Source organism: Clarias gariepinus, chromosome 9, assembly GCF_024256425.1.
Source record: "Clarias gariepinus isolate MV-2021 ecotype Netherlands chromosome 9, CGAR_prim_01v2, whole genome shotgun sequence".
NCBI lineage: Eukaryota > Metazoa > Chordata > Actinopteri > Siluriformes > Clariidae > Clarias > Clarias gariepinus.
In genome coordinates, this window is record NC_071108.1 from 31,502,946 (window position 1) to 31,530,177 (window position 27,232).

At 40.3% G+C, this 27,232-nt stretch overlaps 1 protein-coding gene across 1 annotated transcript in view; it reads left to right on the plus strand.

The window, feature by feature from the left end:
- Positions 1–25,312, plus strand: part of LOC128530167 (anthrax toxin receptor 1-like) — a 47,764-nt gene extending 22,452 nt beyond the window's left edge. Inside the window, exons 12-18 of the mRNA XM_053503917.1 lie at positions 380–458; positions 616–711; positions 3,702–3,743; positions 7,896–7,991; positions 8,903–9,070; positions 11,481–11,561; positions 21,973–25,312. Of these exons, the coding sequence (XP_053359892.1) occupies positions 380–458; positions 616–711; positions 3,702–3,743; positions 7,896–7,991; positions 8,903–9,070; positions 11,481–11,561; positions 21,973–22,329 (919 nt within the window). The 3' untranslated portion in view covers positions 22,330–25,312. The remainder of the gene's footprint in view (positions 1–379; positions 459–615; positions 712–3,701; positions 3,744–7,895; positions 7,992–8,902; positions 9,071–11,480; positions 11,562–21,972) is intronic.
- Positions 25,313–27,232: the final 1,920 nt, after the last annotated feature.

Below are 27,232 nucleotides of genomic sequence, written 5' to 3' on the forward strand. Positions count from 1 at the left end.
GCCAACTTGCACATCTGTCTGTGGGAACTGTACACACACACACACACACTCATTCACCAACACCACTTGCATATTGGCTGAGAGTTAGTGCCACATCCCTCCCATACAGTCCTCATCTCACTTCAAGCCATTTCCAAATCTTTGGGCCATCAAAGAAGTTCCTGGGAGGCCAGCGTTTTAGACATGAACCAGTGATCAGTCTATTCATGGCTCTTGGATCTTGATGGTATCCAAGCACTAGTGAAATTTGGGATGAGTGCATTGGTGTAGCAAGGGATCATATAGAGAAATAGTGTTATTTTATTAGAATACCAAAAGTCCCGGTTTGACTTGAACACCCAACGTAATTCTCTGAAGTAACATGTGTGTTTTGGTTTAGGGTGGCTTCCCTTTATGTGAGCATGAACGAAGGTCTTAGCTTCATCTCAAGCTCTGTGACCATCACCACCGTGAGCTGTGTAGGTCACGTCTGCTAAAGTGTAATTAGGAATGCAGATCTTTTAAATAACAAATAAATGTCTTATCTCACCCATTTAAAATTTATTCAAACTGTGTTTTTTCTTCTTATAAACACTTCCTTTCGCTAAACTAGATGTCCCTCTGTTGTCTTTACAGTCTGACGGTACGATCCTGGCTATAGCGCTGCTGATTCTGATGCTCCTCCTGGTGTTGGCTCTTCTCTGGTGGTTCTGGCCTCTTTGCTGCACTGTGGTATGGAGTCAAGATTGACTTTTCTGATTTATTGTTTTCGGGAAAATAGATTCTGATTTGTTGATGCTTATTGGTTTATCTGGGGTACTGGGTCGCCTCAAAACTAAAGCACATAAATACATCCACCTAAGAACCTTTGTAGACCAGTGTAGGGACAGTGAAGGCCACTGGTGATCGCCATTGTATTTATTTCCATTACAACCGTGGTAGGACCTCTGTTCAACATTTACATGGGAGGAAACCTCAATACCTGGAGAAAACCCATCAAACACAATGAGAACATGCCATCTCCATGCACACAGTCTGTGTGTTCTCCTCGTGCTTGGTTGGTTTCCTCCAGGTACTCCAGTTTCCTCCCACAGTCTAAGGACACACAGACTAATTGACGTTCCCAAATTGCCTGTAGTGTGTGAATAAGTCTCCAGGGGTTAGGTTCCAGGCCACCATGATCATGTACAGGATCAGTGGTATAGACAGATACACTATGTTAGGTGTTACACTGAGCTTCATTGGTGAGATGTCGGCACCCGATATTGGGCCTCTCCCCCGGAGATCTCTAAACTTTAAAACTAGTTTATTGGCACAAGAGGTAGGCATCAACTAGCCATCAAGGAGGCAATACAGCAAAGAAAGCTGAGGTGATTTAGGCAAGGCTGCAGAATGAACACCAGATGGATACCGTACAAACATCTGTGGAAGCAACAACCTACTAAGTTAAAGATCCAGAGAGTCATGGAGTTTCTTACAGGAAAACCTGGTCCAAACATGTAGAAGAACTCAACCTCCCCCATGCCAGAGCCATCACCACTAATCTTACGACATGGAAATGCAAGAAGTTGCGAGATCAGGTGGCCACCACAGCAGCTTACCTGCTCAGGAGAAAATTCCATCCTGACTCCAGCTACCGTGGAAATTAAAGAAGAAGCTGCACTGAGCAAAGGGAAATCAGGTTCTAGTAGTTAGTCATTGGCATATTACGACTTTAAACAATGTCAGGTGCCAAATGCTTAACTGATTTAATCCAGGTTTGTTTTGGTCTTGCCATGGCGCAAGGCCTGAATTCTGCTCAACTGAATTGCTATGAGCTTCAGCGAAGTGAAATGAGACCCAATTTCATGGCTTTTTTACATTTAAACGGGTTGTTAAACCACCACTGAGTCAATTTGACTCATACACAGGCTGGCATGTGACAATTCCTGGTGTGTCCTGGATTATTTTAACCTTTGAATAGTCAAGGTCGTTGAGGTCACAGTCGAAGGGAATGTGGAGCTGCTTTTGCAGTTTGCTATTTTAGGAGCATGGAAAATGAAGAGAAAACTAAATGCGGAGGTGAAAGTTTCTCAGAATTAGTTTCGAAGTACACCTAAAAAATAAGATCCTTCATCCTTCGTGTTCGTAGAGCATGTCTAAAAATACAGGTGGCACAATGGGGGAGTGGTCAGCACTGTCGCCATGCACCTCCAGGGTCCGGGGTCGATTTGCGTCTCGGGGCCTGTGTGCATGGAGTTTGCATGTTCTTACCGTGAAATCCCTGCGATGGATTGGCATCCTCCTGCCCTACTGTAAGTGTCCTGGGATATGGTCCAGGGATAGGGTGTCCTGGGATAGGGTCCAGGCCCCCATTCATTATGTATACATGATAAAGCGATATCCTGTAGATGATGAGTGAGTGAGTGAGTGGGTCTGAAGTACACATAATGCTTTTCTTCTACTTGTTTTGAAATCCCATTCCCAATCTCCTGATAATATTTATTCACGCAGTAGCTCAAGCTGAGATCGAACCAGTTTGGAATGCGTGTCTGGAAAGATAAGATGTTCTGAGAAAGTGTTTAGCTCTGTGGTAATACAACTTGGAAATTAGCTAAGAGTTTTTAGAGCAAAGTTCACACACGGCCATAGAAGCGAAAAGCCACATGTTCGAATTCCCAAAGCTGCTCTTTAAAACAAGGAAAACACATTCCATGTTACACACGGAACATTTACAGAAGCTCATCTCTACTTATTATATATAAGTAATCATGTTTTGTTTTTCCTCTGCTTTTTTTTTTTAATGATTTTTTTTCCCCTTCTGCCACTGGAATCCTCTCCATTTGTTTGAAGGCAGCGTGATTTGCCTAGCCCTGTTTCGGAAAGTTGTGTTTTAGCTTTTGGAAGGATTGGAAGGAAAATATTCCTTAGTCCGTTTTCGCATTCACGGATATTTATTCCGTTGGCAAGCACCAGCTGGCTCAGATGCCATGAGCGACCTTAGCGTTAGCAAATCGTGCGACTCAGGAGACATCTCAACATGTATGAGAAAGCCTTTGAAGATTCGAAACTTGCAAAAACGCGCCCTGGTACTTAAAAGAGTATTTGTTGCATGATACAGTCTGAGTGATCTCAGTAAATATGTCAATTAGTCGAAACAACTTGCTTTCGAAGCCGAGTGGAAAAACACAGAGCAGACGGCCTTCTGTCACCATAACATGTTTTCGAAAATACGTCTGATTCTCTGAACCGTTGCTCAAGTGTGATTCTCTGAAGTCCTCCAAAACAAAAGCAGATTGGTTAAACCCACACAGGTATCATGTGATTTGCTCACAACAGAGCTTGGCGTGCGGAAGAATTCAATCCCAACCCCCTCTCTTACCTCAGCCTCACTACCAGTCTCCGGTAGTTTACTGATCTGGCACACACATTTCTGGGTTACTCCAACTTGTAACTTGTAAATACTCTAAAGAAACAAAACCACACAAACACACACACATACACACACACACACGCAGACAGGAATTCATCATCCATGTGTTTTGTCCAGTCCGGTTTCCTGGCACATACTGAACACATTACTCCTGATATGTTGGTGCAAAAAGATATAAAGCGTGTTTTGCCTTCAGGGGAACATGTGGTCTGGCATGGCAAGACCATTCACGTGAGGTTGTTTATCTATCTCACATCTCACCCATTCCTTTATGTTTTTTCTTTCCTATTTACCTTGTCTGTCTCTCCAGATTATCCATGAACCTCCACCACCTCCAAAGGAGGACAGTTCGGTAAGTTCCTTATGTCAGTCTGTCGTGTGTTTATGAAGATCAGATACAGTAGATCATTACAGTCTATTACAGTACATCAGATTATTAATGGCTATTTAGTGCTTCATTTATTAATAATACATTATAGATACATTGTTGTTGATTGTTGACATAGTAAAGTTGGTGTGCATGATTATTTAAAGTTTATACTGTATAGGTTTTCCTCCACATGAAAGTCTTCATAGTAGACAATGGAAGGGGAAGAGAACAGAGGATTATAATGGAACAGCTGTTTCTAGCTGCTTTAAAGGGCACCTATTATAATTTTTTTGTCATTGTTGGACATTCAGTCTTCAGCGTGCATATACAGACAAAAATGAATTACAAGAAAGTCTTTTTGTCCTTTTTCCATTTTAATATTGACTGTGGCTCAAACAAGCCAATTAGATTTTTTCCCCTTTTATGACCTCATATCAGAACATTCTCTCCCCAAGCTTGTTGCTCAGAAGGAGTATGAGGTATGACAAAATGCATTATCCGAGAATTATTTCAGCCAGATCATTAACACTCCCATCCTTTAAAGGAGCTCTGACACCTTATTATTAAAGAAGTACTAAAATATGGGGGCGGCACTGAAGACTCCCATCTCCAGGGTTGAGGATTTGATTCCCGCCTCGGGGTCTGTTTGCATGGAGTTGGCATGTTCTCCCCGTGCTCTGTGGGATGCCTCCGGGTACTACGGTTTTCTCCCGCAGTCAAAGACATGGCCCATTGGTGTTAACATTGGTGTGATGGATCGGCACCCTGTCCATTGTGTACACAGGCTTTGGTTTAATGCCAACTCTCGAAACCCTGTTTGAAAATTCCTTCTGTCGCAGTTGTTGGTCTCTTACGGCGTGGTTTGTCTTCAATGCAGATGTTCCCTTCGTTAAACTTCTTTATCAGTCAGTGCACATGACTCATCTTCCAACAGGATTTGAGAGTTGGGTTCAGTGATAGAGATAATGTTGAGTAGTACCTTTGTATAGAGGAAGAGTTACTCTACCAAGATGTGCAGTTAGAATGATCTATGTCAGTTTTGCATTACTTTCACTATTATTATTATTATTATTATTATTATTGATAAATAACTTAAAAAGAAGAAAGGAATACAATATGTCACACCACCTTATCGTTGATTAAACGTTATTCCCTGTTAAACCACATCACATTATTATTTTATTCCTAATAGGTATGTTAAATACCCCAGCTTTTTGTTAGTAGTCTGCGGTCAGTCTGCAAAAATGATCATGATGTGCAAAAAACTTCGTAGATGCGATAACCTGGTCATTCAGTACATCAAGGTCATCAGCTGACTTTGCACTGTTGCCACATAATGTTGCTTAATCTAGACCTGAGGAACTGATGCAACCCCTGATTATAACACTCTATGTCTCCAGAGACTTGTACAGTGGCCACTATGCATGATGGGAGCATCGCTTCATGCGCTTCGCTTCTTACCCTGACTGAGCTTCATGCTCCGGAGCAAACTGAAGCCCTATTTCTGATTAGTCTCACTAACAAGTGGTTTTCTTATGGAAACACAGCTGTTTAGTCCCAATCCTGTGAGTCCCCACCACATTGTGTGCATTTAAAAATGCTCCTACTTTCAATATTAAACATAATCCTTTTAATTACTAAATCCCTACGATTCATCCCATGTAAAAACAAACAAACAAACAAACAAACAAACAAACAAACAACAACACTTTTATGCTATATTTTTGTCACAACCTCTATTTGTATACAGTACAAAGATCAGATAAAAAGACAGTTCTCTTTTTCTAACTTCATCTTTAGTCCATATCCATTCAAAGAACCTCATAAATTTGTTTCATGTGAGGAGAGAGCCAGTCATCTTTGTTCAATAAAACTCCAAACCACATGCTCATGGACTGAAGTTGTTAATTAAAACCTTTTACAAGAAACCTGAATCGCTTGTTTGCTATGATGCTTTACTGTGCATTGAGGACAGTGATTACTGTAGAGGCAACCGGTCCTGTTTATACGTTTTTTTTTTTTAAATCATAGTTCTAAGTGGTGCCAAATACAGAGGGCAATTAAGAAACGCAGGATTGTTCTTTATGGCAATTTGTCAACATTACACGTTTACAGGATAAAAGGTGCAATGGTAAGACTGAAGGTTGGTGGTTCAAGCCCCAGCTCTGCCAGGTTGGGCCCCTAAGGAAGGCCCTTAACCCTTTCTACTCCAGGGTTGCTGTATAATCTCTGACCCCAGACTACTAACAAAAAGCTGGGATATTCAACATACCTCACTGCATCACATCACTTTAACTCGACTGCCTTAGATGAGGAAGAATTTGCAAATCTTTTCCAAATGTCCGAAATACACCTAGTTCCAGGGCGAAATCAGTAGTTTTCTAAATGTCACCTTCCATTATTCTTGCAGAAATGAGATTAAAACCAGCCATGGATCCCACGTGTAGGATTCCATTCAAAGTAAACACCAATCTGCAGCCTAAGCCTAATCATATGTAGCCTTCTCACATGATTTGCTTATGTGAAAAATATCTCTATTGCTGCATGTGTGGGTATAAAAAAAATAAAGGTTCTTTGAATGCATATGGACTAAAGATGAAGTTAGAAAAAGAGAACTGTCTTTTTATTTGACGTTAGTGCATGAAGCTCAGTCAGGGTAAGAAGCGAAGCGCGTGAAGCGATGCTCCCATCATGCATAGTGTCCACTGTACAAGTCTCTGGAGACAGTGTTATGATCTGTGGTTGCATCAGTTGCTCAGGTCTAGATTAAGCAACATTATGTGGCAACAGTGCAAAGTCAGCCGATGACCTTGTACTGAATGACCAGGTTATCGCATCTATGGCGTTTTTTTGCACATAATGATCATTTTTGCACAGATGTCAGAGGTAGCTCAGTGATTAAGGCATTGGACTACGGTTTGGAAGGTGCCAGGTTCAAACCCATACAACCAGCAAGTTCCCACTGTTGGGACCTTAACCCTCAACTGATCAGATATAATAAGAAAAAAAATGTCAGTTGCTCTGGATAAGGGCATCTGTCAAATGGCTAAATGTTATCAAAACTAAAGGCTGGCGAATGAAACCTTGGCATGTATGACCTTTTAAAGTTGTGTTTAATTGGTAACATTTTATGTTAGAAGACGTTCAGTGTTGGACGTTTAGACAGACTAGTTTATTTATTTTTTTTGAGGAAATGACTGTTATGTAATGGTTGCGCTGACCGAAGTGATAACAGGAACAAACTGGTTTTGTGGAACTTTCCCAACATTAAACGTCACCCAAAACAATAAAATGTAATTAGTCATTACTTTAGGAACTTGCTTCGGGGTGGTAATAGTGACTCTGCTTCACTTTTTTAATTGCAGAATAAAGTATCTATTATACTGTAAATCACTTGGCAGGATGCATTAACTTGGTATCTAACTTTATGAGCTTCACTGCAGCTTTGTGATACAGATACCAGCTCTGTAGAGAAACGTTCTAAGTTGAGAATATTCGGGAAAAATGTATTGATTTCTGCACGATCCGAGTTGGCTTTTAAGATTGTTTAAGTCTGGTTTAAACCATTACAATAAGAGAGAGATTGAAAATTAAGTATATCCTTTAGCTTTAGGAAACAGTAGAAGTTTAATGTTGCTGACAAGTAAAAACATACTTATTGTGAATAAGTTGTAGGTAAATAAGCGTTTCATAAAGGATGAATAAAGGATGTAAGTAAGGCTGGGTGGCCAGGTGGAGCCTGTGGAGGGAGAGGGAAAAGGGTTCAAATGGATGAAAGGATGTAAAGGATGAAATTTCATATGATGCACAAATGGAAGAACGAAGCCCGTTAAACTCTGGAAAAAATGAAGTCATGATTTGGGCGAGTCATGTCGAGTTGCAGTTACCGCATTAAGGAGGGAGAGGGGCCGTGTAGCTCGACATCTGTATAAAAGGCTAACAAATGAAAATGTCAAAGAGAAAGAGTCACACCTCATTTTTGGCAACATGCTGGGGCCATTTTGGGTAAAGAACCCAAAAAACATGAATAGTGCGCCATAAAATCCCACGCTGGCACAAAGAAGTGTTTCCATTGTCTTGGAAGCATTGTCTTTTGCACAAACAATAAGTTGACTAGTTATTTAATTCTTGTAGGATGACGAGGATGATGGAGGGCCGAAGAAGAAGTGGCCGACAGTAGACGCTTCCTACTATGGAGGGCGTGGAGTCGGGGGGATTAAAAGGATGGAGGTGAGAACACGTGATTATGCAATATGAAAAGGAAATACTATACATTATACACACACATGCCGATTTACTGTAGATAATTTTTAGACCATTGGAAGCAGCCCTGACTTCATAGCACTATTCACAGCCAAGTGCAAAAAAAATAACATATTCCAATGCAGACATAAAACCTTTATTTACAATGCAAATTTCAAAAAGTACATATGACAGATCACCCAGATGTGTAACCAAAACTTGCAGCCCAAGAAAATAATATTACCACACATCATTTACAGTAATGGCAAATGACCAAGTATACATTGTGTAATGCTGTGACACCATAACATCTTCTTTTTTCACAAGCACATAGTCAGCATCCGTTGCAAGTGAAGTCCTAAGTAAATGTGATGACAATGTATCCAAATACATATACTTTAATATAGAGACGGTCCCGCTTTTATATGCTGCTATAACAGCTTCCACTCTTCTTGGAAGGCTGTCCACAATATTTTGGAGTGTTTCTGTGAGAATACGTGCCCATTCATTCTGTAGAGCATTTATGAGGTCAGACACAAGATCTGGCTCACAATCTCCGTTCAAGTTTATCCCAAAGGTGCTCGATGGGGTTAAGGTCAGGGTTCTGTGTTAGGCCCAGTTAAGTTCTTCCACACCAAACTCATCAAACCATGTCTTTATAGCCCTTGCTTTGTGCTCTGAGGCTCAGACATGTTGGAATAGAAAAGAGCTTTTCCCCAAAGTGTTTCCACAAAGTTGGAAGCATACAGTAGCATTGTCCAAGATGTCTTGGTCTGCTGAAGGATTAAGATTGTCCTTCACGGGGGATAAGGGGCCTGACTGAAACACCTAAATTTAATAATTAACAGGTTTGGCCAAAAAACTTTTGTCCAGCTAGTGTCAGTATCTTTGTCTTTCAGGTACGCTGGGGTGAGAAGGGATCAACTGAAGAGGGCGCTAAACTGGAAAAAGCAAAGAATGCCAGAGTGAAGATGCCAGAACAGGAGTTTGACGAGCCACAGACCCGGGTCCTGAACAACGGCATGCATAAACCCATGGGTCCTCGAAAGTGGTACTCTCCAATTAAGGTAAGCATGTTTTTCGTTTTTTGTCAGATATATAGATGCCTCAAGGTGACATGGTGGCTCCAGGATTTAATTATGAGTTTGGGTTACAGCCTTTGCTAGGAGATTTCTATGTGGGAGGTGCCTTTTCTATGTTCTTGCTGTCTTCTCAAGAGCGTCCTCAGGGTTCTTTGGTTTCGTCCCACTTCGCATCGGCGACTCTAAATTATCCCCTTGCTGTAAGGCTCATATTGTGCCTTTTCATGGACAAACCTTGACCTGGATTATGGCGCCAGTGACCCCGATCAGGATAAGGTGCTTACCAAGAAGGCTTGGGTTCAATTCCCAGCCAATTCCCATCCAAAGCCCAAACTCTATCCAGTGCTGGACCCAAGCCTGGATAAAATCATAGGGTTGCATTAGGAAGGCCATCTAGGATATACCCTGTGCCAAGTTGTGTGCGGATCAAATGGTCCGCTGGGGTGACCCCTTGACGGAAGCAGCTAAAAGATTAACAACTTAAAAAAAACATAATGAACACATCCTTATCATCTAAGCCAGCAAAATTTCACTAGAATCTTTGTGAATAAGGTTTTGGATCCTGCTTGCGTTTCTGTCCACGGTGCTTTTCTTTCACTAATCGGCCTTAGTCCACTATTTGACCTGCTGTTTGTGCAGACAGGATATGGTGTGTAAATATTTGGAAATAGATGATGGATCTAGTCAAGCAGTTGACACGATCTAGTGCTTTTTCTGTTTACGCTTACAAAATAGTCAAAATAGTGTTTAGATGTTTCTCGTGTTGTGTCCCAGATTTTTTCACGTGATCATGCTTTTGTGTCTATTCTACAGAGCACCTAAAGCAACACAAAAGAGAAAAAGGAAAGTAGAAGAAAAAAATTATGTTATTGCAAAAAAAGTGACTTATATACGTCTTTTAAATGCACTTGAAAACATGATCCAAGTCCTGACTTCATGACGAGAACAAATTTTCATAACCAAAAAACATAACACAAAAGGCGGGATTTCTTAACCTTAAGCTGATAAACAGTTTTGTACCCTAAGTCTAGTGGGCCCCCCAGTGACCTTGTATACAGGAGAAAGTGTTATGGACGATGAGTGAGTCATTATTCACTTATTATATCAGTATTATTAATAAATCACTCGCTTATACATAAATGGACACCAATATTTAGCAATTAATAAATATTGTGCTCAAAACATAATGATTTAAATTCTGCATTCATATTCGAGATTTCAAGACTTCTTAATCTCACACAGGGGCTTACAATTTTGCTATATACGCTACTTTACAAAGAAATTAACAAAACGTAAGTTTACAATCTCGTGAAGTTTTTTTTTTTCTTTTTTTTTTTTTTTCCTGTAATGTCTCATTTGTATTTTCTTAAGGGGCTCAGTAATATTCCATATACAGGACATCTAATTTTATTTTTCATATATTATTCACATGATACATGCCACACTTGGGTTCACATGAGTTAATTCAGGGACATGTCAGACATTTCCATGTTACTTACAGAAACAGTTGTCTGACATGAGTCCCAGCTGTACCGTATGACAAGCTGTCCTGAATATATATTTTTTACTGCATGACTCAAACTGCACATATGCACATATGGTGGTTTACATTATTCCATATGCATGCTGCCAACCGGTGGGGGTCGGTAATGGAGAGCACGCAGACCAAGTTATAACTTCCAGGAGAGCAAGACGGCAAAGCCAAAGCCCTGAGGCTCTGTGAAACTATGCAATGGTTTTGTCTTTCTTCAATGCCTACATTACACTTTCATCAATCTAAATATTGACGCATTGAATTTTGACTTGTTGCCATCATGTTTTCATAAAACTATAGAAGGACTATAACCTAAGGAAGAAAAAGACATGAGTTCTGTTCTATGATGAGTTTGCATTGCAACAGGATAAACTTATACAGGGACATATTTACAGTATGCTACATCTTGGACACCTTGGAGTGGTTGTTCTTAGGGGTTAGTTCAAATTTTTTTGGCTTCAAATTTGGTGGGTATTTTGTTTGGCCTTTCATCTAGGACAAGGTATGTTGAACTTATGACAAAGTGCAAATCCATCCATCCATCCATCCATTAAAGAACCTCTGTAGTCCAATTAAGTCTGGAATATCAATGGAGACCATTATTTTTAGGACCTCCATTCAATATTTCCACAATACAGGCAATTTGGGAATGCAAATTACCTTAATCTGCATGTCTTTGAACTGCGAGAGAAAACTGAAGGTGCAAGTCCACAGTGCTAATCACTAAGCCATCATGTCACCCAAGTGCAAATGCTTCCCCACATAATGCCTACCTTGAAATCTGACTTTCACATAAAATGCCATGAGATCCTTTTCCTGCACTCTGGCCTAATGCTATGTATATATTTGGTGTTTTTCCAGGGTAAACTGGATGCCCTGTGGGTACTGCTGAAGAAAGGCTATGACAGGGTGTCGATCATGAGACCACAACCAGGAGACAAGGTAAGGACCTTAAAAACAAACTGGTAATTGTCAAAGTTGAAGAAATATATAACTAATTTTAAATTATAAAAAATATGTGCACTAATGGGAAAAACAAAACAAAAAATCATAACATGTGACATGTTCAGTGATGCCACAGCCATGTAGGTTTCGTCGGTTCCTTTTAATCAATAGTTGGAATATAATAACCCATTTTTGGATCCCATGCCTTTAAGCCAGAACAGAAGTAGTATATATAGGAAAAAGCTTTGGCCCTAGAACTGAGCCTTGTGGCTTTTTTTAATGCAAGGAGATGCCTCAATTTTTATTTGTTAGATAGGATCTTAGCTATATGATATCCTGCATTTTTGGATTGATAGAATGATGTCTGGAGAAAGATTATGCAACAGTTATGTAAAAACAAAAAACATAGCTTACTGTATATCTGCAACCCATATGTCATCTAAACCTACAATTTCCTCCTGTAAATACTTTACAAATAAACCAGTCTATACATCTTGCTGCAATTGAGGAATTAAAAAAAAACTACTATAGATACAAAATAAAAATCAGTTTTATATTCTTAGATGTAAATATTCTGTCAGCAAAGGGAAAAAAACTCCTTTAAAGTGGGTTAATCTATTCATTCTGCCTCTAACACTATAAAACTGTCAGTCACCGCCATGAGACTTGGCGTCATTAAGTCTTTGTGGGGCCAGATGAAAGCGGAGGAACTCAGCAACATCCTACAGCTAGGGAGGAAATGAATACCAGATTCCCTCAGCACAGAAACACTCGCATGTATGTCATAGGATAGATCTAATGGATTATCAACGCACACAGCTTATATAACATTCTCTATAGCATATTCAGCATGTTGACAAGATGTTTGAAAATTCGTGAGATGTTCATGATGACTTCCATTTATATTTAGTTCTAGATATAAAACATTTGGCATGGGGGCTGTACTTTTAATGTTAAGGCAGAATATGCAGAATGTGTTTGCCATTTAATGTTCGTGGCTTGAACGTGAAATTAACAATTATTTAATTATTTAATAAATCAAGACTCAAGTTATAGAAAAATGCAACAAATTTACTTGTAACACATTACTCATTAAGCATATTAGAACGAAACTCCAAAACTTTTAAATAAAAAAAAATTGTGCCATGTACAGGAAATTACTTAAAGAATTTGCTTCTGGTGATGGTTACATTTGCTTTGCTAAGCTTAATCTAGGTGAAGTTCAATTTGGTAAAGGTGAATTCGCAAACCCTAGTTTTGTAAGCCACTAAAAAACAAAAGGATGAGCATCTGTGAGCTTATGTATAGAGAAGGAGGCAGATACAGATAGTACCCAGTTTACGAACATCCAGGTTACGAATTTCCACAGATATGAATGGACTGCGGTTCTATAAACAAATCGTCTAATGTCCAGTAAGTCGGCCTCACCATTTTCAATAAATCAGTCCGGGAGCCCGATGATAGAACATGTCTGTCCTGTAAAGCTGTGCTGATGGTGAATAATCCAAATTTTGGGAAATTCTCATCAAAACAGAGTTCACAGTCCAATACAGTGGAAAACAGCTCTGAGACAAAATGGCATCCGGGGTTCCCCATGTGATTTAAAAGCAAAGAAACAACAATGTTACATTTCACACGTGTGAGATTTTTTTCTTCAGAGGCTATTACAGTATGGGGAAAGGGGACAGCAATTTATTCAAGATTGATTTACATTGTATAATCGTCTTAAAGGTGTATAATACTCACTTTGTTGGACTTAAGAACAAATCCGACTTATGAACGTGCTCCCGGAATGGAACTGTGCTGATGCTGTGAGTAGTTTCTCACTCCTTAAACTAGAAAAACTATGTCACAAGATGCAACCCATGGTCATGGAAAAGATGTTATTGTGTTTCAGAAGAATTATAGGCTTGCCTCATGCAAAGACAACAACTTTTTTGGATTGTTGGAACTGGGTTGATAACAGTGCAATATGATTTTTATTTCCTGGCCAAATTCCAAGTGCTGATTAAAAAAAACATTACATCTATTTTGTATCATGTACAGTTTTGATGAAAAATATGGGTTTTGGACATAATAGATAAGGAATTCTCAACCCTAATCCTAGAGTTTAAAGTTTAAAGTCTTCTTGCTTTCTACTGTAGGTATTTTAAGTCTTTTCCCTCCTCTAACACACTAAGAAAAGGCTGTTAATCACTTGGACGTTGATTAGAGCAGCGCCGGATACTGACTATAAGCTGAAATCTGTAACAAAATGTTTTAGATAGCGATTAACTGTAATCTGCTGATTAAATTAGGCTACTGTGTAAATACATAATGCTGTTGCCTGTCGCAAACCATATGCGACAGAAGAGTTCTGATTTCACCAACATGTTTATCAAGTAAAATTTAACCAAAAGACGCAATTTTACTTTCAAGACTAAAATCCTTCGAAAACTTGTTCCCTGGGTGTTATTAAAACCTTTGTGCTGAACTATCAAGAAGAATCGTAGTTGCAAAGGAATCAGTTGGTAAAGATCAGTTGGTAAATTTGCATCATATAAATTTAAAGGCACTGTGTTGCATGACATGACATTCACTTTATGTAAATGTCTCTTTATATATTTTTTACATTATAAATGCTATAAATGTATTTATTCTGAAATAACAACAGACTATAAACAAGCGTCTTGTGTAAAGCTTTAAATGAGATATGTGGGTAAGCCGTTCTCAGGGCATGTGCTTATCTTTGCCAGCTTGTTCTTAAACCCAGGCCAAGATACATAATAGGAAATAGTATTCGTTGTTTGCTAATGCCAGTGCCAGGAATGGCAGCCATTAAAGACATGGTTCATTTGTCGGATATACATTTTTGCTTGCGTTATAGTTCTGGCTCACAGCATGAATTGGCAAGGGGATAAAGAACGCAATCACAGCTGAGTTCAACTTTATATTAAAGAGATGCAATGTCTTCCAAAACGTGTGCATCAGTTTCCACTCTGTAATTTGGACCTGTATAGAAAGGAGGGGGAGAAATTACCACCCCGTGACGGTCTCGGGCCATGTAATTTGGCATCAAATGAACGTAATCTGTTGTGCAATCTCAAAAGAGATTGATTTGAGAAAAGAAAAAAGCCACTGTGAGCTAATATAGATTCGATTTAGATTTAAACTGTCTGCTGCATCACTGAGAAAACCAGTGCACTGGTTGTGTGATTCTACACAATGCATGCCATGAAATGATCTGCTACAAACAGAAATGCAGAATTAAAATCTTTATTGGTTAAATAAAGCTGGAATCGGTGCCAAAGCCACAAGGGAGCAGTTTAAACAATGAGACGCGCCCTTTAAGGGGTGTGCTGGACAAGCTGTCACTGTTATTACAAAATGCACACACACCCACATCATCCCCAGAGAGCCAGTGCCTGGTTTCATATCCTGCTCAAAGACCGAGCCTTGCTGTGAGTCAGGATTGGCTTCGGCTGTACGCTTAGCCAGTGGCCATTTTTCTGTTACGAAGCGATTCCACAGAGATTTCCAAATTTTATCCACATATTTGTGTTGGACTCCATGCCTGAGACCATCCTTTGTTTTCACAATGTCATTGTAGGGTAACGAGGCATCAAGGACAACCGGCTTTAGATTATTACTCATAAATGTAAACATAAAATGTTGATTCATTCATTCTTTTATCTTCTGCACCGCTTATCCCATACAGGGTCACAGGGGTCGTGCAGCCTGTTTAAGGAGACTCTGGGCATGAGGTGGGGTACACCCTCAACAGAGTGTCAATCCTTTACAGAGAACACGTTGAATTGATTAGTGTGAATTTGGTGGAATCCTGGTTACATTCAGTCAGGTTCTGATATCTGTGTTAGATCAGGGGTGGCACAGTGGTTAAGGTCCCAGGTACAAAACCCTCTACCACCCTTGAGCAAGGTCCTTAACATTTACCTGCTCAGATGTATAATGAGATAATATATATATATATATATATATAAGTTGCTCTGAATAAAAGCATCTGCGAAATCTGCTTGAACTTGAATGGGGGGGGGGGCATCTTTTAAGTCGGTATCGATTTGTAGTATGAACACTGCTTTCAGCTCTTATCAGGTAACCATCTTGCTTCCTGGATGTTCCGAAACATTAACATAGCTATAAATGGATAAACGTATGATTTGTCATTGGATGCGTTCCGACCGGCTTGAAGTTTACAGAGGGTGCGCAGGGAGTTCAGCGCGATTGCAAAATTCAAAGGGAATTGAGAATGGTGTAGGGAACAAGTAAACAACAGGTCTTTATTTCATGTTTCCACAACTTCTCTACCAGCCACTGCGCCTAACTGGAGCACAAAAAAAAAAGAAACTTAAAAGGTCATTTATTTATTTATTATTATTATTATTATACAGGATGAAGATAAAAAAATTTTTTAATGTAATTTAATCCATAACTCCTTACTATTTACAAGGTATACACATTTCAATAGTATATATTCCATAATATATGTCCACTGTACGTCCATAATCCCTTAGGTTTCTAACAGGGTTTAGAATTCCGATCAGAGATAGATCCAACAGCTTACCGCACACATCGTGTGTAACACGTGTCACACATCTCTTAGTGTTGTGATGATCTTAATGTCTTCAATCAGTAAGTCTTGGTACACCTTTGTCTTTATTGAACAAGTCTTCATTAGTCTTCTGCTGTCTTTGTCTTCAAACAACAATTCTTCCTAAGTCTTTAGTTCCAATCACTTAGGCTTTGGTTTCAATTTATAAGTCTCATCAAGACTTTATACAGTAAGTCTTCCACTTCAATGAAGAAGACTTCTGAAGTCTTCGTAGGGCTTTGTCTCAGAATTCTGACCAGCTACTAAGATTAATTAACGCTTACAAAGACTTCTTGCTTAAAGACATAGACATATGAAGACTTGATGAGTGAAAACATAGACTTATTGCATGAAGACATAAACTTAGGGGCTTTGGTGACTTGGTGGTAGGTGTCTCACATGCGGAAGGCCTAAGTTCAATTCTGAGCCGATGCCCAAAACCCAGCCACTTGATGCAGTGACGGTTCCAAGGCCTGATAAAATGGGACGGTTGCGTCAGGAAGGACATCCGGTGAAATACCTTTGCCAAGTTGGGTGCGGATCAGATGGTCCGCTGTGGTGACCCCTCGACGGGAGCTGCTGAAAGACCAACAACAACATTGCTTGAAGACAAAGACTTACAAAGACCTGAGAAGACTGATTGAAAAGGAAGACTTCTTTGTTTCATTTTCTTTCAAAAATATTTCCATGAGAAGCATCTTAGCTCTTAAATCACTGTACTGTAATGCGTCTAAACCGCATCACATCTTCTACAGAAATGATCTGAACAGTTTACACCCTATCCAGTGATCCAGTGGTAAGCAGGCAACACTCTCACAGAAGCTACCGGAGTCCGACTCAGGCCATCGGTTTGGTATTAGCTTTGTTTTGAGGTTGTTTTTGCAATGTTGTGTCAGAGGCATTTGTTCAGTATTATCCGTTTGTCATGTAGTCGACGTTGTTTTTCCGACGTAATTTCATCAAAGTCATTTTAACTTTAAAAAACAGCCGAATACCGACACTCTCTAAATATCATAGCACCACAACGTTTAGACAGAGAAAAATACCTCTGCTTTGTGTTAGGCCAGAGAACACCACCTGACTCTTGATTATTTTCCTATACCTGCATGTCTATACGCATTCTGCCGATCAGTCGCATATGTTAAATACCTCTGATGTTCCAGTGCGTTAATTCAAGTGAGCAATGATGGTCTGTTGCTCCCTTGGAGTTTCATAGGTTAAATTATGAAACAGGGTTAGAAACAGCTGTGAGCTTTTACACACACACACACACACACATACACTTGCACAGATGTGCTGTGAGGCATCTGTTCTGTGTTGGCATTTGGACTTCTTCCAATACATAGAGTCCACAGAGTGTAAGCACTTCATTCACGGACTGTCCAGGAAAACCAGTACCGAGGTCCAGTTCGAGCAGTTTGCTCCAGTATGAGGGGGGTTTTACTAAAACATTAATACACACCCCCTGCTAATTAGCTGCAAGAAATGAGTAGAAAATAAGTCTAGATTTAGCATTTGGCTCAATATGAATACTTTATTCAGAATCTTTATTCACAAAACAAGGGCCTAGTCAGCAGTTTAAGAGACCTGGACTCGGTTTCGGAATATGATGCGTGAAGATTTTTTTATAAATCATCGAGCCTGACCTAGATTCCAAACATCAGCGAGCAGTTGTGTATCTCAGTCGGTTTACACGAAGCAGCTGTGCTCGTGCATGGTTTTAAACATGTAGGGAGATTATTGTCTAATTTTTGAAAATTGCTGCCTGTGAATGCGACCATATGGCTGTCTGTGCTATGCGTGCCACTTACAACGTGTTTTACTTTAACGTTTCCCGAAGTGAATTTGTTTTTCACATTTGAGGAATATATATATATATATATATATATATATATTCTTCTTGCAGAATTGTGGCCAGGCCACTACGTGATGCTGGTGGAGTTTCCTGACTCGCTCCTCCAAAACACCCCAAAGTGGCTCAATAATATTTAGATCTGGTGACTGTGCAGGCCACAGGAGATGTTCAACTTCACTTTTATGTTCATCAAACCACTCTGTCACCAGTCTTGCTGTGTGTATTGGTGCATTATCATCCTGATACACGGCACTGCCTTCAGGATACAATGTTTGAACCATTGGGTGCACACAGTCCTCCAGAATGGTTCGGTAATCCTTGGCAGTCTAGCATGAGTATTGAGCCTGGGGAATGTCATGGTATTGCAGTCCAAACCATCACTGATCCACCTGCATGCTTCACTCTGGGCATGCAACAGTCTGGGTGGTACGCTTCTTTGGGGCTTCTCCACATCGTAACTCTCCCGGATGTAGGAAAGACAGTGAAGGTGGACTCATCAGAGAACAATACATGTTTCACATTGTTCACAGCCCTAGATTTTCGCCGCTGGCACCATTGAAACCATTGTTTTGCATTGGCATGAGAGACCAAAGGTTTGGCTGTAGCAGCCCGGCCATGTACTTTGACCCTGTGAAACTCCAGACTACCAGTTTTGATGGAAACAGGAAGGTTTAAGGTGTACATTTAATTCTGCAGTGGGTTGGGCAGCTGTGGTTTTATGTTTTTTTGGATACAATCCGGGTTAGCACCCGGACATCCCTTGCAGACAGCTTCCTCTTGTGTCCACAGTTACTCCTGTTGGATGTGGTTCGTCCTTCTTGGTGGTATGCTGACATTACCCTGGATACCGTGGCTCTTGATACATCACAAAGACTTGCTGTCTTGGTCACAGATGCACCAGCGAGACGCGAACCAACAATTTGTCCTCTTTTGAACTCTAATATGTCACCCATAATGTTGTCTGAATTGCAATATTTTAAGCAAAACTGTGCTATTACTCTGCTAATTAAACCTTCACACTCTGCTCTTACTGGTGAAGATTGGCCACCAGGCTGTTTAAATTTAGCCATGAAACATCCAACACTAAATTGTCCAGTGTGTTTACATGTCCTACGTGATGCTTTATTGTGGAGCATAATTGTCAGCAATTTCCAAAGAATATTTGTGCAAATTATAGTTTAAATAGTTTCTACAGAGCTCTATTTGGCAACACTGTGGGTTTGCATCTCCGAGGTTGAGCGTTCGATTCCCACCTTTGGTTCTGTGTACATGTTCTCCCTGTGCTTGGTGGGTTTCCTCTGGGTGCTCAGGTTTCCTCCCACAGTGCAGAGACATGCAGATTAGGCTAATTGGCATTCCCAAATTGCCCGTAGTGTGTGAATTTGCTGGTGAATGTTGAGTCCTAAAATAGGAGTAAAAACAGTGTTAATCACTATTGTTCTCTACAGACTCTAGTACATGGTTCTTGTAATGGTTCTGCCATGGACCTGCCATGCTCCAGGCGGCTGTTTGAGTTGGCTCCCACTGTAGGACTACAGAGGTTCTGAAATGGATGAATGGAAAGAGTTGGATGTTATTTAGCAAAAAAAACTAAATTATGTTCATAAAACATATACTGTATAAAGAAATCTGACTGTGATGAATTGAATATTTAATAGAATTTAACTTTTCTGAAATAATAGTAGCTTAATTTGTATTAATTTTTATTTTTTTTTGCAAACTAAGACAATGCTTTCTACGGATTTAAAACTTTAACTTAAGGACTTGTGGATTAGATAGTTGGCCAGACTGCTTGATTTACATCTTAAACACTGGCCCCCAGGAACTCCTTTAATGGCCCAAATATAGAGAAATGGCCTGGAGCGAGGTCAGGTCTGTACAGGGTATGTAGCAATAACCCTCAGCCGAGGTCCTGTAATGTGCAAGTGGCGTTGGTGAATGATTGTGTGTACAGTCCACACAGACTGAGGCGTCTCTTCCGCAAGTCACAAAAAGTTATCCATCATTTTTCAATGATCAGGCATACCTCTCACTTAACATTCAGGGGAAAGATTGCAGTGTGCTCTGAACCACCTTGGCGTGGACGTAGACGTAGACTACCACTCGAAAGGTTGGGATGACTTTCTAATTCCTGATTTTTTTTTCTTTCTACACTGTAAAACAATGCTGAAGTCCTTAAAAAATTTACAGTGCTCTCCTTGATATTGAGATGTTTCTGCTATTTATGCTCTGTAAAACCTTCATAACGGTAATCCGCAGAGGTTTCATTATGGTGCTTGATGGGTCTTGAAAATGCACTTAAAAATATTGTTCTTGCAAGAACTGTTTCACAAAGGGTGACCTCACTGTCTTAAAATATCAACTGACTATTTTTGTTGTTTTTACATAATTACCCAATACCATATGTGTTATTTCATAGTTTCGAAATTGTTGTAGAACGTAGAAAAATAAATCACTTAAAAATAACAAAGAAATTAAATCTAAACCCAAACTTTTGAGCGGTAGTGTATGTCCTTCTTTAAAACGTTTGCACCATTCAAATGTTTTACTGTGGCTAAGAGTCTCATCAACCGATTTATTCATTCATAAATATTGTTCGCACTGTTCTACCTTTTAAACTGAGCAGTTTCACTGCCTAGGGGTTGGACTTCACAGGGGACTTCTATCCAATCAGAATGCAGTCTTTGTCTCTTCAAAAACCTATACTGTACCATGTTGTTAAGTATAAGTCCTAATTCTTTTATGCTTGGGGTTTTAGTTAGTTTTGACCCTCCCTGGTCCATGTTTTTTATCATCTGTTCATCTTGAGTCAGGTAGAAACAATAAAAAGGTCTCAGTCGAAAGTTTCATCAGGATACACACAGAGACTGGAGGATGAAACCAGTGGGAGGACACGTCCCTCGATATTATATAACTCCTGAAACAAACCAGAGAGGAATCTAGAATTCAGAAACAGTATGAAGGGAAACTGTGAGTTTTTGACTGAGAGCCAGAGGGGAAAAAAACATGGCCTGAAGGTTGGAAAATAGAAAAACAGAGGCTAAAATAAATAATTGCTAGGAATATCAGAGATGTAGTGCAAAGGCAGAAGTGATGGACAGAATTCCTGTTGCTTATAAACAAAAGCCCTTACAGTATGTGTATTATTACTGTTTTAGCATCATTAACATCTAGTGGAGATAGAGACTGAATGAAGACTTCAGGCTTTGAACCCCTTTTGGGGTTCTGCTCTGCATAAACTTCTTCATTATCTTCCAGGAAAGCCATGCTCTGTAATTTGCCTCCAGTGTTTCGGGAAATCAACAAGCCACCTCTTCCTGTCGGTGTGATTAAAACCAAGCTTAGGCCTGGGTTGTTCAGGGTAATTAGTGTCAGCGGCGCAGCAGGAGGCACTGCTTCAGTCCCATACCCGTGAATAACTTTAGGGCGAACAACAAAACTCTTGTGTGTGTGCTGCTGTTGGAGCACCTTTTTTACACTTGGTGAGCAGACCATGAGCATGCTGGATGTTAACATGAAGTCACTTGAATCAGAGGATTTGCCATTTTTGTTTCAAAAGTGCGGTTATTTGATTGCAGGTGTCTGGAGCTGGTGGCATGGCGTAGTGGTTAGCATTGTGACCTCACGCTGTCTGGGTTGAGGGTTTGATTCCCACCTTGGGTCTGTGTGCATGGAGTTTGTTCTCCCCATCTTTGGTGGGTTGCCCCTAGTGTATGAGTGTGCCCTGCGACGGACTGGCACCCCATCTTGGGGCATAAGGCAGGGTACACCCTGGATGGAATGGTACCCCACTCAAGGGTGTACCCCATCTTGTGCGCTGAGTCCCCTAGGAAAGGCTCCAGGTCTCCCGCGACCCTGTACAGGATAAGCAGTATAAAGGAAGTGAGAGAGCTCTTTTGGGCTGGAGAAAATGTTTGGATTTTAATTCTTTGTTGGGATTTAACACTTTTCCCATTTTCTTCCAGGGCCGCTGTATGAACATCTCCCGCATGAAGTCAAGCTCGTCTCCGCATTACCCATCTTACAACCGCCACACTCCAATCTACACCCCCCAGCAAAGCTGCTCCACTCCTCCTCCCCCACAGAGTCAGCTACCCCCTCCTCCTCTCCCCACCAATCCGTCTCCACCCATCACGCCTCCTCCATCATACACCCCTCCGTCTGCCTGGTCCTCTTCATCATCGTCATCATCATCGCCTGTTTTCTTTGCTTCGCCTTCCCCTCCAGCCTCACCTACAGCACCGCTGCCTCCTCTCCCACTGGTCGCACCTCCGTCCCGGGCCCCTCCTCCTGACCGCCCTCCACCACGCCCTTCCCTCTAGAGCTACGGAGGTGAGTGAAGAATCAGGAAGTCAGTCGGAGACTCGAGTCCCTGTCCTTTACCTTGTTGCGCGTGGCTTTTGACAATAAAAACTCAACGACTGGCCCACCAGTGGGTACAAACACGAGGGGACGCACAGACTACGTCTTCGGCTAGATTCAGCTGCAAAACTACAGGAAGCGCAACATTATAGACCACACTGAACTTCAGGCACAAAGCAGGCTTTCGCAACCGACCACTACTACTTAACCCTATGTGTCCAAACGACAGGATGGATGTTCATCTGATGCCATTTGCAGTGCAGTACAATAATAATAATAATAATAATAATAATAATAATAATAATGGACCAGTTAATGTTCCATTTACAGAGTCTATTTAAGGGGAAAAGTTGCAATATGCACACATTTCTTAATTAATACAGCTAATATGCATTTGTGGGTCATTTCTTTTTTATAAGAAGAATCATACATAATATATAATACATAATACATAATCATAATCGTACATCACGCTAAGAAACTTCAGATAAGAAAAACAGTGCTAATTGCTGTAATCTGATATTAGGCATATTTACAAACAACATAATCACGAGTGTGATTTTTAAAGAACATATGATCACCATCATATGATATGAGTCAGTCTATACAGCAGGAAACAAATGTAAGACATGCTCTTTGCTGTTGTACATGCGGTTGCATCACTGTTGATTAAGGCAAACCCACAGAACAGACAATCATGTTATTTTGCTTATTTGAGATACGCAATCACTTACAGTGCACACCCTGTTGACTTAGATTTATTTGAATTGTTTTTTTTTTTATAGGTTTTATTAAAATTTGCACATAGACTTTTAGCAAAACCAGGCGCACAGGCTATTAAATGTAAATCTCCACACCCATATTTGACAATGTTAGTCATAATGTACTTCATATGTTGTAGGTTTAGGTTTATTGTTGTATGATTTTTTTTTTTTATGTTTTTACTAACTATAGGTATTTGCTTGTGCATTTTCTTTTAGTTTAGGAATATTGTTATGTTACATGCTGGAGTTTATTTCTTGGCACAATTGTTAAAACAAATGCATAACCGCCATATGACGAGGGGCATTCAAGTCAAACCAGGATTTGTTCCTGCGATTGATATTTACAGAAGGCTTCAAGCGCAGTACGGTGATGCCAAAGTAAAACTTTTGACCGGTGCAAACGTTTTAAAGAAGTCCGTACGTCCGTGGATGACAATTTCGCCCGAGGTGGCTCGGAGCCCACTGCAACTGCTCCCGTGAACTTTCAACAAGTGGAACCCCTGATCCTTAAAAAACAAAGGATAACTTGTGGAGGAAATGCATGTTTGTGAGAACTGTACACACAATCATTCACCAACACTAGTTGCACATTACAGGACCTCGGCTGGGAGTTATAGCTACATCCCCCGTACAGTCCTGACCTCGCTCCACTCGCTTAAAGGAGTTCCTGGGAGGCCAGTGTTTCAGACATGAAGCAGGCAGACTGATCATTATTTTTCAGTGTAGTTTAAGTAAACGTTTTACCTTAATGGGATCCAAGCGGTAGTGAAACTCTGGGATAAGTGCATTAGTCTAGCAGGAGATATAAAGTGAGTCTTTTACTCAATAATTACATTTTACATAATGTGTTCTGTCATTCAAAAGTCCTGTTTTGACCTAAACGCCCCTTGTACATGGTTTTTCTTCATTTGTTATCTTTGCACCACATTAAATCCTGATTTCATTCTTGGGTAGAGTACAATAAGCTTTCTAACTACCCTTAATACTAAACATCTTCCTTCAGAAACCTGACCTAGATAGATTTATCCACAAGAAGGTGGTGATGGAAATCCTTGTTTCTTGCCCAGAAAGCGATCAGCGTGCCAAAAGTGTGTTTGAAGGATGTTTGTTTTCGCTCTGTACCTGTTGTATATACTTCGTGTCGTTGCGGTATGATCCGTGCTTCTGCGTGGTTCATTTTCAGGTTTGACTTTCAGCAAATTCGGCTTCTAAATTATTACAGAACGTGTTATGGGCGGTCTAGGGTGCGGGTCTAATACAGGACTGTGTGTAATGGTCCTAATACAGAAGACAAAACAAACACACACACACAAAAAATGAGGATTGAAGTGGTTTAGTTTTTTTTTCCCTTTTTTTTTGACACATTTGTTCTGTATCAGTGATAAATAGGAGCTTGATTTGTTTTGCATGTGTATTCCTCGAGTGCTGCGATTGAATTAAGAGGGGATGGAAATCGAAAACCTCATATCAGTGAGTGGAAAAGAATGAGATCGTTTTTTTTTTTTAAAGCAGATGTGAAGTACTTTGCAGGGACACGAATACTGAAAATGAGCTGGTACATGTGTGTAGGTGTGTGTGTGTGTGTGTATACAGTATATATATATATATTGAATACATGTGCTTGTGTGTGTGTTTGTGTGTTTTTCTTTTTATAAATGCATTTGACCAACTGGTTGTTTTTTGTCTTTCAATGATATCTCTACACAGTGTCTAATGCACCACCCTAAAAAAAACGTTACCTTCGGGATTTGAGCTCTGGTTCGCGCGTGCACAGCCAGGCAGAAAAGCGTGACCGGAGCTCCAGCACTGCAGCGGCAGCCGACAGGCCTCAGGATCCTGCTCTCTCTATCTCTCTCTTTTTTCAGGAAGAATTTAATAAACTTCTGGAGACCTTTTCCGCAGCTGGTGTCAGTCCACTCCCTTATACGAGTCAGATTGCGCAACAATCGAGCCATCTCCTACCCACTTCGTGACTGCACTGGTTAGATTTAACATCGTAGCTCATACGATCAACACTGCTAACTAGTAACACATGCTGAAGAGGAGCACCGTGCTGCAAGAATAACTAACCTTAATACACAGGACTTGAATCTGGATTCTGTATCCGGAGATGTTTAGTGCCCTCGTGTTCGACTTTACATCCGAATACACCACGTTCTCGTTATGTGTTGCTCTGACAGTTCCTCGACCTCAGCTACGTCGTGCTTCTCTACCTACTGTATCTACTGTAGAGATATCCTGAGATTTAGGGGGATGAAAAACCTGCTCTTCTGGGGTGTGAGCTCTTAGTCTCAAGTTTGTCTAATATGGGTGTTTTTGGGGTTTGGGATGGAGCCAAATATAAATACATAAATCTCTGGAATGAAAAGAACAGATAAAACTAGCTCGTGCAATTTGCAAGTGTTTTTAGGAAATGGTGACAGAAACGGTTACAAAAACGTTGTGCGTCAGGATGCAATAAAAGGTTTTTACTGGTGTGTGTGAGGGCAAGTTCTCATTAAGGTGACAAAAGCTGGTCAGGGTCACAGGGTTTAAATTAGGTGACTAATTTAAATTAGGCAGACAGACATAGTCTAACTATGAATGGATGGAAGAAAGAAATGAAAAATCAATGAAGAAAGAAAGAAAAAATAGCTAAGAAAGATAAAAACGAAAGGAATAGTAGCAAAGAAAGAAAGAAACATACATAATCTAGCTAAGAAAGAGATGGAAAAAAAGAAAGACAGAAAGAAAGAAAGCAGAAAATAGCATCTAGGAAAGAAAGACACAATTTAGCTAAGAAAAACGGGTAGACAGTCTAACTTAGATACAGATAAAGTAGGGTATGTTGTATGGTTCCAACAGACAAATGCATCTCTGGGGGTCTGGGATAGGTCAGTGGGCATTGGACCATCGTTCAAAAGGTTCCAGGTTCTAATCCCACAACTAACAAGTTTCCCTGTTAATCTAACAAAGAAAGCAAAGAAAGAAAACTAAGTGAAAGAAAGAAATAGTAGCTAAGAAAGAAACACATCAACGTAAACAGTCTAGAGCGAAAATAAGGTAAGAAAGAAAAAAAAAAAAAAAAAGACAGTCTAGCTAAGCAAGAAGTAAACAAAAAAAACCTACTGTATATAATGTAGTTTAGAAAGAAATTATAGCTAAAAGAGAAACAGATTTAGAAAGAATCTCTCAAGCTTGGTCTAAACTAAGTGACTGAGCAGGAACGCTTTTTTCTTTTCCCACTCGTTCGTTATTATTTTCGTTTGTTCCTTTTCCATTCACTTCCTTCAGCTTCTTCAATTCTCTAACTATATAAACACACTCGTCGCATAATTTAAACCCTGTGACCCTGACCAGGTTTTTTTTTTTTTTCATTCTTAATGAGGACTCACTAGCTCTCTCTCTCTCTCACACCCACACACACACACACACACCAGTAAATCACACCAGCACTATTTTTATTGCATCCTGACGCACACCTCGCGTTCCATCATGAGGGTGACTGTAGCCATTTCTGGCACGTTTTCTTAATAACACCCGATTAAAAATGCAGAGACTCGTTTATCAGACCAACCAAACACCAACACACTCCAACACCATCCTCACATCATCATCTGTTCTTCCCCTACATCTCAGGATATCTCTAGATGTTGCTCAAGAAAAATGTCCATGGAGCAAAACAGCATACAAGCATACAAACATGTCCACCAAAAATATGCTAAAAACCTTTAAGTGTCCAAGACCAGAGCTTCCAAAACGCTAACCTGATAACAGAAAGAGGGTGTGTTCCGTTTTTAATCTCACTTAACCAATGTTGATTTGACGTTATAGTGAAACTCAGTCCAGTTCTTTCACAACTCGCTCCACCAAACTTCCATGTAACTGTTGACACAAGCGTTTACTGAGTCCACCTTATTCCGGTAACTGCAAGTGCATGAGACCCTCCAGACCTGTGTTTATAAATCCTGCCTGCTTTCCTTCTCTAACAGTCTCGACTCAGCTCTTCATGTGTCAGAGACAGAAAGGGGACTAAATGAGCTCGCGGTGGAGCCGCGCGCAGCCCACAGATAACAGACCAACTTACACTGAAGTGCAAATGTGTGTCTGTGGAATGATG